The following is a 17,773-nucleotide window of genomic DNA, read 5'->3' as shown; positions in this document are numbered from 1 at the left end:
GGGACCTGTCCATGGCTCTGGCAGAGCTGTGGAGGGGGAGCTGCCAGAGTTTGGAGTATCTGCTCTGGGGATGTGGCACCCTCCCAGATTCTCTGGCACCCTTGTTTTCAGAGGTGCCAGGGTCACTGGGGCACAGGCACAGGGCAGTGGAGGCAAGGAACACCAAGTGGGATTGATTCAGAGGTACTTGATGCCAAATGTGTATGAAATTCTGGAATAAAAGGCAGAGATGCATGTCCTGGATCTTCCACCCATGGAACAAGTCAATCTGGAGGGGACTGACAGATCTACACCTCCGGGAGCATCCAGCAAAGCTCGGAAATCCTGCAGCAGGCAGGGGCTGTGGCACCTGTGAGGAGCTGCCCCAGCTTTTGCTTGGGCAGATGTTCTCTGGTTGCATAGTGCTGGAGCTGGGAGGAGGATGCTGTTCTCCCTGCTTGGCTCAGCGTCCCACATTCCTCTGGGTTAACCCCTGTCTCTCCCAGCCCTGGGCGGTTGCTGGGTGATGGGAGCCCTTTGCCTCCTTGGCCCAAGGCCTGGTATGCAGCTGGAGGCATTTCCCAGTTGTTTGTTCTCAGGGTGAAGGTTCTTGCAACTGGTTGGGACAGGCCCGAATATCCCACATGGGCTGGTGTGAGGCACTGGATCCTGCTGAGGAGGTGGCTGTTGGGCACAGCTGTGCTGGGAGCCAAGAGTCCCTGGGTCTGTGACAGCTGCTGCCTGCAGAGGTGACCTCAAAGGGGAAAAAGATGGACTTGGGACTCTCTTTACTTGGAGAAATAGAACTATTTTCTTTCTGCTTTTTGCTAGCATACCCAGAGTTTTTGGTCCTTATCATGAGAGAAGGAGCATTTTTGTCTCACTGCTGGATTTCCAGCCTTTCTGCTTAAAATCTGGGCTTAGTTTTTATTAATGTATTTAGTAGCAACACTGTTGTGGCAAGGCGTCAACAAGGGATAATATTGGAGGAAGGAGGTCTTTGATAACAAGGATTTCTTGTTTTCTCTCCTCTCCTAGCCGTTGTGTTGAGGTCAGAAAACTTATTATAAATAATCTCCCAAGATACTGAGTGTGCCCCCCTGGAAGCCAGGAAGGGAACTGATCCTGCTCAGGGGGAGAGCAAGGAGCAAGAGGCTTGCTAAGGCTGCCATTATCTACCACAGGTACACAAAGGGCAGGTTTTTTACAGGCATCCTATTCCTTATCCTTGGCCAACTAATAACTCTGGCTCAGGAATGGCGTTTACCTGCCCTCCCAGGAGGGATTCACCACTTCTAGTCAGCAGTGGATCATAATGGTTTGAATTAATGTCTTCCTAAAAATATCCAAAGCAGCACTCAAAGGTCACTCTAAAAATAGGCTTGAAAAGTGACCCAGGGAAAGTCAGGAATGCACGGGAAGTTTGCTCCTCTCATCCTGCCTTTCCAAGGAAGGCTGGAGCAGCTGAGCTGCTGCTCTGAGTGGTTCCCCCTGAGTCCTTTGAGCTCAGCAGTTCTTGGGGATTAATTGGGCTGATGAGTGTTGGGATTGGCCAAGGTATCCCAAGAGCCAACGATCCCGCTTTAAATAGAGCACTGGAGAGGGTGTGCTCATCTGTGCAGAGAGTCAGGGAGAGGAAAGAGGTTCACAATAACTGAAAATTGTTATAATTATGACATAATTTGGACATCTGGAAAGTTTCAGTGTAAGCAGAATTTCAGCATGTGGAAGCTCGTCACTGGGAAGTTGGGTAATGAATTACGGGCCCATTTGTCACATAAAGCCAACGATCCGGATTCCATCCGCTGTGACACAATTAAACTTCCAGGGCTCCAGCCTGTGATAGGAACATGCGGGTGCTGCATTTCAGGGGTTGCTCTCCAGTCACTGCACAACCTGTCCTGATCATTCAAGCCTCAAATTGCTTAAAGGATTCTCCTGTTTCTGGGCAAATACCATGAAGTGAAAGGGTTTTGTCCAATTGTGTGGATCAGGCGAAAGACAGAGGAGAATTTATCCAGCCAAAGACATTGGCTAATGTTATTTGTAGAGCTCAGGGTAAAAAAGCTTACGGGGGTGAAAGTGTGAAGGTAGCACAGAGCAGAAGCTGAACAGGATGGCAGCATTTTCCAGGCGCTTCCATGGAATGTCATCGCTGTGTCACAAGGTCAGATGGCCTGGAATGGAGCCCGACCCCACTCAGTTGCTGTGGTACCCCCACTGTCAAGGAGCAGCTCTGGGTGTGACACAAGGACAGTGGTTCCTGGCCAGGGCGCTGGGATCTGTGTGCCAGGGACACTGGGACCAGTGGCCAGCCCAGTGCCAGCCTGCTTCCGGGTGGGAGTCTCCAGCTGAATAAATAACACATGCTGGGAACAGGATAAGGTGGGAGCTGGGGAGGGCCGAGCGGGAACAGGCAGCAGCTCTCCAGAGATAAGGGCTGCTGCAGTGAGCGTCTGCTGGCCCCCAGGGAATTCTGGCATCCGGGAAAGGCAGGCTGAGGTCTGTGCAGCTACAAGGCTGGAGTAACTCCGGTGGGGCTCTGTGTTTGTACTAGGCACAGTGGGATTTGATCCAGGTGCTTGAACAGGAGTATTACAGTTTCCACAGCTCCCCCTGCAAGCTCCAGCTGTGCCAGAGATTCCAGAGCTGCTGGTGATTCTTCAGGAGATGCTCTTCCTGCTGGCTAAGCTTCCTCAAGCTCAGAGTACCCCATGGCACAGCCACTGAGTCCTGAAGAGCTTCTGTGCACAGTTTGTTTCATATCCCAGTGTCCCCAGTTTTCTGGGATCTTGGCATCCAGCGTAAGGTCCAATAGAAGCTGCTTCTCTCACAACTTTATAAAGCAGCTTTGCTTTTTCCCCTAGGTGGTTTGAGACTCCTGACACTCCAACCCTGACAGACACTGCCTGTCCTTATGTCATTTCAGTGTCTTCCCAAGAGAGCTCAAAGAAGTTTTTGCCTCGTGGAGACAGGAGTGCAGCAACCGAGGCCGCCCCGACATCAGCGAGCGGCTGATCAGCGCCTCCCTGTTCCTGCGCTTCCTGTGCCCGGCCATCATGTCCCCGTCCCTGTTCAGCCTGCTCCAGGAGTACCCCGACGACCGCACCGCGCGCACTTTGACCCTCATCGCCAAGGTCACCCAGAACCTCGCCAACTTTGCCAAGTAAGCCAGGCTGTGGGCAGGGCTGGGGAGGGCACAGAACCTCCGGCTGCGTGGGCAGGGCCACAGCGCCAGCACAGAGTCCCACACTTGGCCACTCCTTTCCTTGCTGGAAAGGGCCTGTTTGCTTCCTGTTGGCTTTTTCCCCACATCTCTCTGGGACTTGTTCCCTCACTGTCAGGTCAGGGAGATCATTCAAGTTTCCAAAACAGGACATGTTTTATGAGCAGGAAAACAGGCTGTTTTGACCACATGGACAAGCAGTGGGGTGGCAGTGGGGCCTTTGTCCTGTGGTGTCCTGCAGATGCAGGACCAGAACCTGATCAGCCGCAGTGATGTGCTCAGCTCAGGAACTGTTCCATCCCTCTTTTGAGCTCTGGGACCTTCCCTGCTATTAAAATGCAGCTGATTGAACTGGGAAGGCCTGAGAACAGAGACACCATCAATTTCTAACTAAGCCCATTGGTTTGATGGAAACAAAGCAAGAGATTTCTGAAAATCTTTCCACTGGCTGTAGCTCTGAGCTACTTATCCTGAGCTCTGATAACAAAATGATGAGCTTTCTGAAACATGAATGGACAGTTTCTATCTAAAGCTTCTTAGATCTGGAAACTGGCTTAGTGCTCACACTCAAAGTCAGCAATGCACAGACGCGCCTGTGGACACCAGCAGGAGATGTACAAGTGTGTTACACTAGATGACAGAAATTCTCTGTACTCCTGACCAATCCCTAACTAAAGGGTTTTCATATTTCCAGCACTTTGCAGGAAAGGCTCTTTAACTAAAGCTGACATTAGTCAAGCTGAAGTGATCAAGCCAAGCTGTCCTGTGCATGGCACTGGGCCAAGCCTGTCCCATGGAACCGCTGGCACAGCACCAGCTGCTGCTCGGACAGTCCAACCACGAGGCCCTCTCTGTTCTGCTCTAAATCAGACAAAATACTGAGGGTGAAGAGCTTGGAGGGCAGAAGGAGGTGGCAGGAAGCCTGAGGGGACAATGGGGCTGGCCCAGCTGCAGGGGGGGCTCTCCAGGGTGATGCCAGAGCAGTTGTGCTGGCATTGCTGGAGAGTGCAGGATTCCTGCCCCCATCTGTCACTGGGTTCCAGTCAGCTGAGGGTGATTGCTGTGACAGCATCTTGATTTCCAGTGACAGATCCTGTTTCTGGAGGCTGTGCCCTGACCCAGCAGTCAGACACTGGGTTACCAAGAACTCCTTTGTTTCTCCTGCTTTCACCTTTGTTCCTGATGTGCAGATCCCACACTGATGAAGGCTTAGCTGGATCAGGCTGGGGTTAATTTTGGTTCCACGGTCAGTGAGGTGTCCCAGTTGCCTGCTCACAGCCCAGGGATCCCAAAGGCTTGGAAGGGTTGAGATGTCAAAGGAAGGTTCTTAGCTGTGTTGTACCTCCCCTTTCCATGGACTGCAGTTTTTTTCCTCATTTAGCTGAAATCTGTGTTGCTCTCTCAATAGGTTTGGCAGCAAAGAGGAATACATGTCCTTTATGAATCAGTTCCTGGAACATGAATGGACTAACATGCAGAGATTTCTCCTGGAGATTTCCAATCCTGAAACCATCTCAAACACAGCTGGCTTTGAGGGCTACATTGACCTGGGCCGGGAACTGTCCACATTGCACTCACTACTCTGGGAAGTCATTTCCCAACTGGAGCAGGTATCCAGGGGATGGCAGGGACAGCTTTGGGGGCGGGAAATGGAGAAAATGTTGTTCATGTGATTCTCTGAAGAGACTCTCCAGCAATTGGCAAAGCTCATAGTTCTCTAGCAAAAAGCACAAGATGGTGGTGGTAATTGTTCTCTCTTTTCTGCCCAGGGCACTGCCACCAAACTGGGGCCTCTGCCCCGGATCCTGCGGGACGTCAACGCCGCTCTCAGTAACCCGGCCTGCGTGCAGGTGTCGGTCACGGCTGAGCACGCCGCCTCCACGCCCAGTGCTGGCAACAGCATCTCTGCAGGGCTGCAGAAAATGGTCATAGAGAATGACTTATCTGGGTAAGAGACCAGCGGGGCCTGTCCCAGGGACACACGGAACAGTCAGGCAGGGACAGGCAGGACAGGATGCAGCTGATCGACTGACCGCGCTCTCTCCCATTGCAGAAGTGGTGCTGGATGTAGTTCACTGCTGAACAGTGATTCACAGACACAGTCACCTACATACTTTTTGGCCTGATTAAGTAAGGAGCTTCATTCATGGGGAGGATGAGGCTTTTGCAGACCTCTAATATTTCTGTTTGTGGAAAATGAAATGGAGCCCACACAAACGGAAAGACTGTGCTAGTAAAATAGTTTGTAAGTGGAAACTGCATAATATTTAACAGTTTAATTAGGAATGAAAGGCAGCAATGGCACTGGACTTGCTCTAATCAGAGCTTTCATCTCTAGTGCCTCCCAGCATGAGGTGCAATTATTTAAATCCAGTGCTATGGAGGATCTCTGACAATATGCTTCCCCCCCAATACTTGCTTACAATGCACCATCTTTGATCAGCAGAATATTCACATGAAGCTACTGCAAAGCTCTTTCTTCCTATCCCCAAGAAATCAATATTGCATGAATGTGCATTGCAGCAGGAGTGGGGGATAACCTTCAGCTGCCAGGCTTTAGCTCTGCTGTGTGAGCACTCACTGACCTGGGAGGCCTGGTGTGGATCCAGTCCCCACGGTGTTCTGTGCTGTCCAATTCCTTGCCAGTGTGCCCACGGGAGCTTGCTGCCCAGGTACAGAGCAGGCACATGGGACTGGCATGGAGACAGCCTTTGGAAGCAGGAAGGGTGCCACACACTGACCCAGAGCAGAGCAGCGCCCAGGAGTGTGTCCCTGAGCCTTGTGACAGTGCCGTGCCCTGTGTGCACACACTGCCCTCACTCACCTGCCCTCACCTGCCCGTTCCCAGGCCAGCCTGGGGCTCCACAGCACCCTCCCCACTCCTCACGCTGTCCCTGGCTGAGCCAACCCTGTCCCTGCTCCTGCCAGGGCTGGGTCCTGTCCCTGTCCCCATCCCTGTCCCACACAGCTGCGCCACCCTGATTTCTGAGTGATTTCGTTTTCCTGCTCCGGTGCAGCATTCACAACTCTTCTTTTTTGTTTTGTTTTCCTCTCCTCTTCTTACGCACTGACTTCCCCGCAGTCTGATAGATTTCACACGGTTACCATCTCCAACCCCTGAAAACAAGGACTTGTTTTTTGTCACAAGGTCTGCTGGGGCCCAGCCCTCGCCTGCCCGAAGTTCCAGTTACTCAGAGGCCAATGAGCCCGACGTGCAGATGTCTAATGGCAGCAAGAGTTTGTCCATGGTGGACTTGCAGGACAATCGGCTCTTGGACAGCGGGGCCAACGCGCCCGGCACAGCCGACTCGCTCAATGACAGTCAGTCGTCCCTGGGGCAGTTGCAGGGCGTTTGGAGCACACGGACTCAGCAGAACAGCGTGACGGGCATGGCCACCGTGCGCCGGGTGGGCCAGACCCCCACCACGCCGAGCGGCGAGAGCGCGCCCGGCCGGCCGCAGCTGCTGGCGCCGCTGTCCTTCCAGAACCCCGTGTACCAGATGGCCGCCGGGCTGCCGCTGTCCCCCCGCGGCCTGGGCGACTCCGGCTCCGAGTGCCACAGCTCGCTCAGCTCCCACAGCAACAGCGAGGAGCTGACGGCCAACAAGCACGGCTTCGCCGGCCCCGCCGCCGGCGAGGACTTCTCGCGCCGGCCGGGGGAGCTGGCCCGGCGGCAGCTGTCACTGACCGAGAAGGGCGGCCAGCCCACGATGCCGCGGCAGAACAGCGCGGGCCGCAGCGCCGCATCGACCAGCCGCCCCCGCCACCCCCGCCCGTCAGCCGCGGCCGCACGCCGCCCTCCCTGCTGAACACGGTGCAGTACCAGCGACCTTCCAGCGGCAGCATGATGTCCTCATCGCCCGACTGGCCCGGCAGCGGGGCGCGGCTCCGGCAGCAGTCCTCCTCCTCCAAGGGTGACAGCCCCGAGATGAAGCAGCGCACGATGCACAAACAGGTGAGTTCGGGCTGTCCAGGCCCTGGCACTGAAGGGGCCAGGTGGGGTTAGCCCGTGGAGATTGCTGCCATGGGAGGGGATGTGGCTCTGAGCTGCCACATCAGTGCCAACCCCACAGTGGCATCACATGTGGGGATGTACCTCGGCTCTGGCACCTCTGGCCCGAGGCAGAGGCCCTCCAGGGACAGGAACACAGAGCAGCATCCACTCCCGGTGTCCCTCCGGCACATGGCACACTGGAGCGTGATGGTGGTAGGTGGCACAGGCTCGAGGGCAGTGGCAGCCACGCCGCTGTCCTGCACTACCATCTTGTCACTGCTTTGCCTGTCCATGCCCAGGCTCTCATCCCATGCCATAGCCAACCCCGCGCCATCCCCCAGGCTTGGAACAGACCTGATCTCCTGTAACCGAGAGCCTCCCATAGGAGCAGGGAGGAAGGAGCCTAGAGTGACATTCCTGCTGTGCAGAGCTCTGCAGTGGTCCCAGTCCCAGACCATGTGCTGGGCTGCACAGAATTCCATCCCACTGTCCCTGGAGGTAAAATGGAAGGCAGTAGGTCACAGGCCTAAGGCCCTCTGGATGTCCTGCCATGGACAAATGGTTTTTATAGTGCTCATTTATTCACTCTACATTTCAAAACCAGCCCTACAGAACATTATCACAGTAAGAGCTCTGTGCCTAAAGAAGAGTTGTAAAAGAAAAGCAAACACGGAGACTGGACAAGCAGCAAGAGTCCACTGCACCCAGACCCTGACTTAGCTCAGGCCCTTCTCCAGCCCTCAGCGTTGCTGTGCATGCCTCTCCCACACAGCAGCTGTGGAGCCTGGTCAGTGCTGCCCACAGAAGGTTGTTCGTGCTCCCGTCCAGGGCTGCTCTGTGATTCCAGTATCGATCCGTAAGCGCTGGCATTAGCAGCGCTGTGCTGCAGCCTTTGTGTAACACAATCAGTGCTCATTAGGGACAGAGGGCACGGAGCTGTGCAAGGAGCAGAGGCCTGGTTGTAGCAGAGTTTCTTCCAGAAAGACAAGGATTCTCCAGGTGGCCACCAGAAAGCTCTGGCCAGGTTCTCTTCACAGAAGATTCCTCCACCCACACCTGCGGTCCTCTCGGAAGTTTCTCTTCAGACCTGAAGTCTCAGAATGCCTCTCCCACCTTCACTCTGCACATTTTATTTGCATATTGGCAGCATGAGGATTTGTAGCCAGCAATGCTCATGAGCCAAGTCTGATGCTTCCAGTTCACAATACTGAAGATGGAAGACCAGACTGGAAGATGGCATGGGAAAGCCCCTGACCCCAATGAGGAAATGAACCAGTCCCCACTCCTTCTGACACAGAACCTCCTGTTCTGCTGCCTGACAGTGACTGGGTTTCTCTATCCAGAGGCTGGAATGAAGGAGAAAGTTTCTGATTTGTTAACTTGAATTCTCAAGTCATTAACTTGAATGACCAAGTCATACAGATCCCATGTGTTCATCTCACTGTTTGCTGCAGCTTATAACAAGGCAAGATGGAAAGGAAATAGCTGAAGAGTGACTTCCTTGTATTGTGGTTGGAAAATATTTAGGCAGTGCCACTGGCAGTCCCTGCCCAGGCCAGGACTGAAAGCAGCAGATGTGACTGTAGCTCACTGACCATGGAACATCACTAGTAAGTGATACTGAGCATTTAGACCTCTTCAGCATCCTTACTGCAGCCTCGGCTGAAAAGAAACTTTTCTTCTCCAAGAAGTTACCTGCACAGTCATAAGGAGAGTTTCAGTTTTCAGATCTTGTTTTCTGGAATCCATGGAAGCAAAGATGGCTCATAACAACATGAAGACTTGAGAGAACTCTGCTTGGAGTGAAAAAACCACATCTAGTCACTCTGCTCACCTGCAGCTCAGCACCTTCACAGGTTGTGTCCTTGTGACGTGACAGGATCTGCTCAGACACCGGGGCCATGACTTCCAGCAGGTTCCACTGCTTGACCCAAAATAATGTCCAGCTGCAGAACAGGAGTTGTTCCTGCTCCAGCCCCAGCTGCTCTGGTAGCTCAGCCTGGCTCGTTGCTGTCTGAGCAGCATGGGAGAGGGTCTGCTTGGAAGGAAACTCTCTCTCTCCAGCTTCATGACCATTTGTGTTACAGGTTTTTCTTTTGTCATGGTTGTATCATTGTTTCATTGTAGGCCCCTTCTCCTGTGAACCCCAATGCCCTGGACCGCACTGCTGCTTGGCTTTTGAATATGAACATGCAGTTTTTAGAAGATGAAAGCATTGACCCAGATTCCAAGCACAGGGATAAGCTCAGGAATAAGGACGAGCTCAGCCAAGCAGAAAAGGTAAAACCTGATTGGATTGAAACAAGTTTCTGAATAGAGAGAGGATTTCCTTGAATGTTATCCCCTGAGCACCCTGGGGAGAAGGTGGGCTGTGTGCAGGTCCCTGTGCAGCAGAGAGGGGCCATGTTGCTCCCTGTCCTACTTGCCCTCACAGGGAACTTGTGGGGAACGTTTGGGAGGCTTTCACACACTCAGTGACTGGAATCACCTGCTCATGAAAGCAAGAAAGACAGGAGCCAGGAATCAAGTGCTGATGCTGCCCTGAAACAAACTCTGTAGCCAGCCAGTGCCTCTTACTCTCCCCATTCCAACTCACCCAGCTGCTGGGAAGAAAGCTTAAGAAGGGGATTAAGCACACCTGTAACAGAGGTGGAGTAAGGCACAGGCAGCCTCCTGCCTCACAACAGGGACATGGAGCAGGAAGCAGCTTCCATGTCAAAAAGCTGTCCACAGACCTAAAAATTAAGTCTAAATGTTGGTCTCAGAGACAGCACTGGTGCCTGGGCTGACTTTGTGGCACTTCCACAAGCTTATGGCAGTGTCACACACAGTCAGGGGTCTGCCAGGAAGCCATGTGCAGACTATTCAGTCTCAGCCCCTGGGCCCAGAGAGGCCCTGTGCCTCTGAAGCAGAGGGGTGCTGCTCCCTTCCCCTCCTTCCTGGGCAAGTCTGGGGTGGGAGAAGCTGGGAAGGGACAAAGCAGGCCTGGCTAGGATGAAAAAGAATGATAAAAATGAGGATCTGACAGTCAGAATCTGGGAAAATCCCATCTTTGCTGATTGCTGCTTCTGCAAGGTTGTTTCTCAGCAGCCTGGCTCTGCCAGGATTGTGGCACTTGAGCATTTGGTATGTTTCCTCAATGTGCTTCTCTTCTATCACACCAGCACTGCAGACATCATCCTTCCCTCAGCCCCTGTTCTGTTTCCCAGCACAGACGCATCTCTGGCTTTGTTCCAGTAGCCTTCCTGTGCTCATTCTGCTGTGCTGTGTCATTTGGGGGCTGTCACTTCTTAAACCCAAGGAAAATGCTCAGGGCAGGTGTAGTAGGAGCCAGGAGGTACAAGGCAGCAGCTCCCAGCTACCTCAAGAAGATCAGGGCAGTTTTGTGGGTTCAGCCCATCCTGACTGGGCACAGTGGTGGGGTTACAAACTCTGATGGCACTGCAACATCCCAGTGCCTGCCCCAAGCCCAGCAGGAGCCCTGGCCCAGGCTGTCTCATTGCCATGCAGCATCTTTCCTTACTCTGCTGTCCCATCAGTCACTGACATTCAAGATCACCATTAGCATAACCTTTCTCCCCATTACTGTGAAAGACCTGAATGGTAACTGAGAATGAGACAAGTGTTCTGGAGACAGGAGCGACTCCTTCGGGCTCTGAGGCCTCTCCTGCTCTCCTCTGAGCTCACTTACGCTGCTCCTATTTTAAGGCTAGGGTAGGTATTTAATCTTTCCTGTTCAAGCAACTCCCTGCTGTCTGACTTTAGTGCTACTGTGCAGCTTTGTTCCCTCATTGCTTCAGGTTCCATGTGCAAAACCGTGCCGTTCCTGTGCTGCAGTAAGAGCTTTGCTAAAGGAAAACCGCCTCGCTCCAGTACTTTTGCAGTTCAGGAAACCATCAGCTTCCTAAGTTTTCAGTCCTTAGGAGCTGCAGTTATTTTTGCAGTGCAGTGCTGCAAAAATATTTGCAGTTATTTTTGAGTGGAGTGCTGGCCTGTCCCCAGCAGCAGCCTGGCTGGGGGACTGCTCTGGAGTCCAGGAGGACTCTCAGACGTGGGACATGACCCAACCCATCATTGCAGTGCTTACCCAGGTATGATGGCCAAAGGGGAAAGGCCAAGTCAAGACACAAGAGAGTGTACTTCTCTCAGTTCATTAATAACACTTGTAGCTTTAACAGCCTTCATGACTCAGATTGAAGCCTTTTTCCTGTATCTGACTTTAAAAGCAGCTTGCCACATTATCAGCTGCATGTTAATTATTCTAAAGTTATTCCAGTTGACATGCTTTTTTAAAAGACTATGTCCAAATATAATTTTTTGAAATTAAAGCAGTTTTCTTGTGCACACACTCACTGGATTTTCCTTTAGCAAAGCAAGTTTACTGAATGCTGTGCTGCCGCAATAGCTGAACCCAGTTTTACCAAGTTCAAAAGCTCTTAATTTTTTAAATTGCTTTATGTAATTCTGCTGCTGATTTATAGCTTCACCCAAATGAACAGTACAACTGTGGGGTCTTGGCTTCATGCAGCAGCTCTTCTTGGACTGAACCCTGATTTGAGATCTGAGTTAAAGGCAGGAGTGCTCTGTGCCCTGCTCAGCCAGCACGGTGCCCTCAGCTCAGTGAAGGGTGCTGACCCAGCAGTGTCCTGCATTTGTCACTGCCCCTCGTGCCTGGCACCCCGCCTGCCCAAAGCCCCCCCGTTTACTGCTGCAGACTGAAGAGCTCCTGCGTGAACCCCAAATCCCACGCTGCAGCCTCCCTGCCTGTGCGAGCCCCGCGCTGTCAGTGTGAGAAGCTGCCCGCCGCCTTTGCCAGGCCCGCTCTAACCTGCATTTCCCCTGAGGAATGCCAGACTCTGCTAACAGCCCACTCTCTGCACGTGCCAGCGACCTGCCCGCCCCGCGGACCCGGCATCGCCCCTGGCGCCGCGGAGGAGACGGAAGAGGAGGTGTCGGCGAGCGGGGTTGTCTGATACGGGTTTGCAGCTATAGTCTGATACAAGGAGAGGGGCTGAGCGGGCTTGGGGGAAAGCCTGGCGAGGGCAAACCCTACGAGGTAACGTGCCACGTGTGTTTTCTCCTCCTGTGTCTGTCCCTGTGCGCTCAGTACCAGCAGGACCTGGTGGTGCTGCAGGACAAGCTCCGCATCTCCAACAAGAAGCTGGAGGAATATGAGACTCGCTTCAAATGCCAGGAGGAGACCACGCAGAAGCTGGTGCTGGAGTACCAGGCCAGGCTGGAGGAGAGCGAGGAGCGGCTCCGGAGGCAGCAGGAGGATAAGGAGATCCAGATGAAGGGCATCATCAGCAGGTACAGGGAGATGGGAGTGCTGGGGATGGCAGTAAGGCAGGGCAGCCTGGCTGGCATTAGAGCTCACCCCTTCTCAGGAGAATCAGGATTCTTTGGTGGTGCAGGCAGGTTTCACATATGGGTTTTCCCCTCAGTGTTACCTGGGACAAGGAAAACCCCAATGTTTTCCTTATGCACAAGGGCAGAACTTCAGGAGGGGAGAGTTTGGAGGCTCTGGCAGGCTTGTTCTGTTCATATGGGATGGTTCTCATCACCATCCCTTAACCTTTAAATCCCTTTCTCCCACCCAGTGGGAAGTGGTTTACATTGGTCCAGGGATGTTTCAGTGCAGCAGGTTTCACCTTTACCTGAGCCAAGCCCACTTAGAGCTTTCAGTCAGCCCTCTCCACTAGGTCAGCCTTTGCTGTGCTGTCACTTCAGCTTTGGGGCACCCTGCTAGAAAGAGCTCCAGGGAAGAGTAAGAGGCAAGAAAAAAAGCTTGGTTTGTGGGTAAGAGGAGGCAGAGTGTGAGTGTAATACCTGGGTTTAGCAGAGCCCAGCCAATGTTATTTTTTCTTGTGTGCTCGGCTCCCAGACTGATGTCAGTTGAGGAGGAGTTAAAGAAGGACCACGCTGAAATGCAGGCTGCTGTGGATTCCAAGCAGAAGATTATTGATGCACAGGTGAGTGCCCCGTGCCAAAGGCTGCTGCAGTTTGCAGGGTGGGTTTGCCAGCACACAGTCCCCCCCCTGCAGCAGGACACAGTGACTGTCACAGCTGTGTGCAGCCGTGGAGCGTGGCACAAAGGGTGTGGGGTGGCAGTCTGGTGAGAGATCGTGCCCACAACTTAGTCAGTGAAAGGATCACATCCCCTAGAGCATTGCTTGGTGCTTCGTGTCCCAGTAATGCCTGGGTCATCAGAACCTGGACACAAGGAACACACAGCCTGCCCACAGCCAAGCCAACATGTTTTTTCAGCCTTTGGATTGTGATTTGCAGGATTGGGAAGCTCAGTTACTGCAGTCAGTTACAGTGGAAGAGGAGCATCACATGATGGATGCAAAACACTGTGCTTGGAAAAGAGAATATAAAAATACAGCCCATAATCTTTTAGGTTGTCTAACAGAGACCACCATGTCCTCACCAACCAGGCCTCCCTACAGCTTGTGGCTTAGAAGTGATAGTATTCTGGCCTTACATTTAACAACCCTATTGATCACTACTCAGGACTAATTCACTGCATAACTAATTAAAAAGGAGACAGTAGTAACTTTGTAAAAAAACCCCAGTTTTTCTAGGGAGGAATTTGTTCAAAGCTGCTAAATCATCCATCCTGCTCTGTTCCACACTCTAGAAGAGCCGAGCAGACCCTGAGTGTCCCTAAGGTGTCAGTGGTGGTACCTGCAGCCTCCCAGCAACTCTGGGACCTTCTCCTGTCCCCTGCACTCGTGGGGTACATGTGAGGTTCTGACCGTGCCCCTGCACGCTCTCTTTCGGTCACCTCGGGCTGTACATGTGTTGGACATGTTCATTGCTGCACTTTCAGAGTTACACACAAGCAACTGCTGTGTCCCTGAGCTGGTTCTGTTCCTCTGCTCGTGGCAGTCATAGGAAGATGACATTTGTTCAGTGTCACAAAGAACAGCAGTGGTAGAATCAGGCTGCAGCATGGAAGAAGCTCTTGCTCCCATCCTTACAATGTTGTAATCAGTGAGAGCTGCCATCAAAGACAGCCTGGGAGGCTACAAGTCATTTAAACTATTAATTTATACTAATTAAATACTGACAGGAATAACTATCTTGGGAGAGTTTGGGTTTAGAAATGGAATCCTACCATCTTTTGTAACAGCTGAGTTAGAACAAACAGTACAGTGTATAAATAATTAGAGCAACTGTGTTACCTCCATTTTCATCAGGATCCTGAAATAAATGTGGCTCACATTGCACAGGCAGGAGATATTTGTAGCCCTGCGGATTTCAAAAAGTGCTGTGTAGCATTTAAAAGCCCCCACCTAGGAATGCCAAAGAGAAAGGTCCTGGTCCAAACGGCCTTGGGGTCACTGTCTTGGGCTGGCCTCCCAGAGGGACAGGGCTTGTTCCTTTCCACTGACCGTGCCCTCTGCCGTTTGCTTGCAGGAGAAACGCATTGCTTCCCTGGATGCTGCCAACGCACGGCTAATGAGTGCCCTTACTCAGCTGAAAGAGAGGTACAGCATGCAGACACGTAATGGGATCTCCCCCACAAACCCAACTAAATTGCAGATTACAGAGAATGGAGAATTCAGAAACAGCAGTAATTGTTAACGCGCGGAGGGCGCTGCCGCAGGAGAGGCCTGGCCGGAGGGACCGTGCGCAGCAGGCGTGAGCCGCGGCTTCAGAGAACGGCTGCTCCCCGAGCACCAGCTCCTTACTGCGGACGGCGCCGACTGACCCTGCTGGGAGATGTCCTGCCAGCACTTTGAGGGACGGGAATGTCGAGTGTGAGATGAGTGGCATAAGGAAATAACATATATTTGAGAATCGCTGTCACTGTTGGATTTGAGTCAGTGTTTAATGTTCAAACAAAAGTAACCTTTTCCTTCTAAACTGCCCAAAGGATATGCCTCACCCCTCCCAGCAAGGAGTAACGTCCTTGTCATGCAGTAAGCGAAATAAAGGGAGCTGGGCAGAGCCTGCAGCAGGCAGGGGCCCAGTAGGTCCAGTTCAAGTGTTCTGCTGGATGTAGCGTCCGAGGGACGGCAGCAAAGCCTGGCCCGCTCCTCCTGTGACTCCCCCCGGAGCACAGCCCTCCCAAAGTGAACCCCAGCCGAGCCCAGCACCCTTCCTGGGGGCTTTTGTGAGGCCGCTGACTTTTAGAGCATCCACAGGGCATTTATGCAGCTAATTAGTGTTTAATTAACTCCACCCATCCAGGGAGCACAGTGCAGATGGAAGGTCAGGGCGGTGTGGTGGCCAAAGGGGTGCTGTGTGGGGAGCCTCGGTGGCAGGGGGGCAGGACTGGTGCTGCTGGGGGTCCCTGGGCAGCCCAGGGGCACAGAGTAAGGCCAAGGCTCTGGCACAGGAATGGAGGGAGGAGCTGGCACCTGGTGAATGGCAACTCGATTCCTTTGGACAGCTTCTGCTCTCTCACAAATAAAGGGGAAGAGTTTTGTAAGCAATAGCCCCAGGCATTGTCCCACGCACACTTCCTGCCACAGAATAAAGTGAATGTTGCCTGAGCTTGGTCCCTGAGCTGTGATTGAGGGACGGGCTGGATTTGCTGGTGCCTGTTGTGGTAGAGGGGGAGCGAGGGGGCTACATGGAGTGGCAGCTTCCTGCTTGATCAAGGGTTCATTGTGGGGATGGAATGCTCTGTGCTGAGAGTTTTACTATTTCTGGGGAGAAAAACAGACAAAGAAACAAGAAAAAGCCCTGAAGAACCATGAAGATCGGTAATTGTATTTCTTTTCTTTCACAGTATGCATTAGAAAAAAAAAGATCCCATTTTCTGGAATACTGTCCTCTTTAAATTGGGAATGAGCACTGCATGGAAATTAACCGGCTTGAAGAATGTAAAACATGGTCATAAGGGAGTAACCACCAAGAACAGCAGCCACCACCGAAAGGCCCCTTGTCAGGAGCACTGTGCAGGCATAAGCCAGGATTAGACTTTCCCAGCTCCGGCACAGACACGTTGTGCTCAGCTGGGGCGCCCCTTCACGGGGGCTGTGCCGCTGACCTGCCGCCACGGTGTGCTCGTGGGTTTGTGGTTCTTGCAGTTAGCCCTTCACAAGTCCCACTCTCAGAGCAGGTCCCTCGTACCGAGAGCCAGAGGTTTCTCTGAGACACGGACAGTGTACAGTGTACAGGACATCTGCCTATGCTCCCTCTAAAGGTTAACACACTGCTCAACGCCTGTCCTAGCTCCTCCTGCCATGTGTAAATGTACAGCCCAAGGGACTAGGATGTTCCCTGAGCTCTGCTCTGCTTAGGTACCGTCTCCAGCCTCACACTTCCCAGGCTGCCTGAGCAGGACACTTTGCCAGTAAGCTCTGCATTGCCGTGCTGCCCCACAGCCATAAGGCTCCTTAACAGCATTCTTCCTCATGCAATCGTTTGCAAAATTTAAGATGCTCTTTTTCCTACACGTTTTTCTGGTCCCTGGAAGCCCAGGACCAAGCCCAGGAGGAGCGAACGTGTTGCACTGAGGTCTCCACACCCCGCCAACACCTGCCGAGGGGTGCAGCACACAGCAGACCCCAAACGGAGCTCCTCAGAGCAATGTCATAACTCAGTACTTATGGCAAGTACAGTCACCTTTGAATTTTGGAGACTAGCACAGATGGCTTTGAAGAACCTCACAAATCTGACAAGGTTACAACTGGAGAAAGACCCAGACAGGTTAGGAATACACAGGGTACTGTGAACCGTTGGGTACGTAGATTTACACCTGCCACTGTCTCAGAGTCAAATACATAAGAACCCTGCAAAAAAGACTATTTTAAATGCTTTTGCCCTAAGATGCCTGTTTAGAGCTGATTGTTTTGAATTCTAAGTATTTGTGTTGCGAGAGACTGGAGTTTTTCAAGACAGAAGTGACATAGAGGAATGGAAACGCTAACAGGGCATGGGGCGGGCGCCCCACCAGCGACGTTTCCATTCATACATGGAAGTAATTTTGGGATGCAGTCAGTGCTCTCCGTAAGAGCTGGAAAAAGAAACACCCACAAGCCAATTGTTTAGTGCTGAAGCTAAGCACAGTACATCTTAATCTTCTCCTCAACCACAAGCCAAGGCACTGCTCCCTCCCCACCCCGATCTGTCACAAACTCCTGGTTACCCTCAAACTTGCAAATTACTGAACACATTGTTCTGCTGAAATAGCAGGAATGCTTAAATCCTTCCACAGCCAGTTATTAAAATCTTAAAAGTTCCAGTGCCAACACCTTCTGGAGTTGATGCTTAGTTTCCTGACCCAGTACAAAAAGAAATTTAAATCAGGATGAAGTCTCGTTACAGTAGAGATTCCCCTGTTTTTCCCTATTTCCTTTTTCTGCAACTATCAACAACTGGACCTAACCATGACTCTCCCCTAAAAAGGTTTGGGGGCAGGTGTTCAGGCCCAGGCTCAGTCCTGTTCCTTCAGTTTGTGTTTCTGTTATTTATAAGCTGTACATTTCTGTGTGTGTGTGCGTGTGTGTGTGAGTGCAGGAGCCCCCGTGTTCCCTGCCATGGCCTCAGAGCTGGTACCTGGCATAGCAATACCTGGATCCCGAGAGGTGCTGCAGCACCAGAGCAAACCACAC

At 52.4% G+C, this 17,773-nt stretch overlaps 1 protein-coding gene across 1 annotated transcript in view; it reads left to right on the top strand.

Moving 5' to 3' along the window:
- The window catches only part of DAB2IP (DAB2 interacting protein), a 120,716-nt gene extending 105,784 nt beyond the window's left edge, over positions 1–14,932 (top strand). The window contains 9 exon segments of the mRNA XM_030961204.1: positions 2,909–3,145; positions 4,614–4,815; positions 4,975–5,153; positions 6,288–6,931; positions 6,934–7,160; positions 9,327–9,479; positions 12,307–12,509; positions 13,084–13,171; positions 14,625–14,932. Coding sequence (XP_030817064.1) covers positions 2,909–3,145; positions 4,614–4,815; positions 4,975–5,153; positions 6,288–6,931; positions 6,934–7,160; positions 9,327–9,479; positions 12,307–12,509; positions 13,084–13,171; positions 14,625–14,792 — 2,101 coding nt within the window. The 3' untranslated portion in view covers positions 14,793–14,932.
- Positions 14,933–17,773: the final 2,841 nt, after the last annotated feature.

Source organism: Camarhynchus parvulus, chromosome 17 (genome assembly GCF_901933205.1).
Source record: "Camarhynchus parvulus chromosome 17, STF_HiC, whole genome shotgun sequence".
NCBI classification, from domain to species: Eukaryota; Metazoa; Chordata; class Aves; order Passeriformes; family Thraupidae; genus Camarhynchus; species Camarhynchus parvulus.
This window is presented reverse-complemented; position numbering and strand designations above follow the sequence as displayed.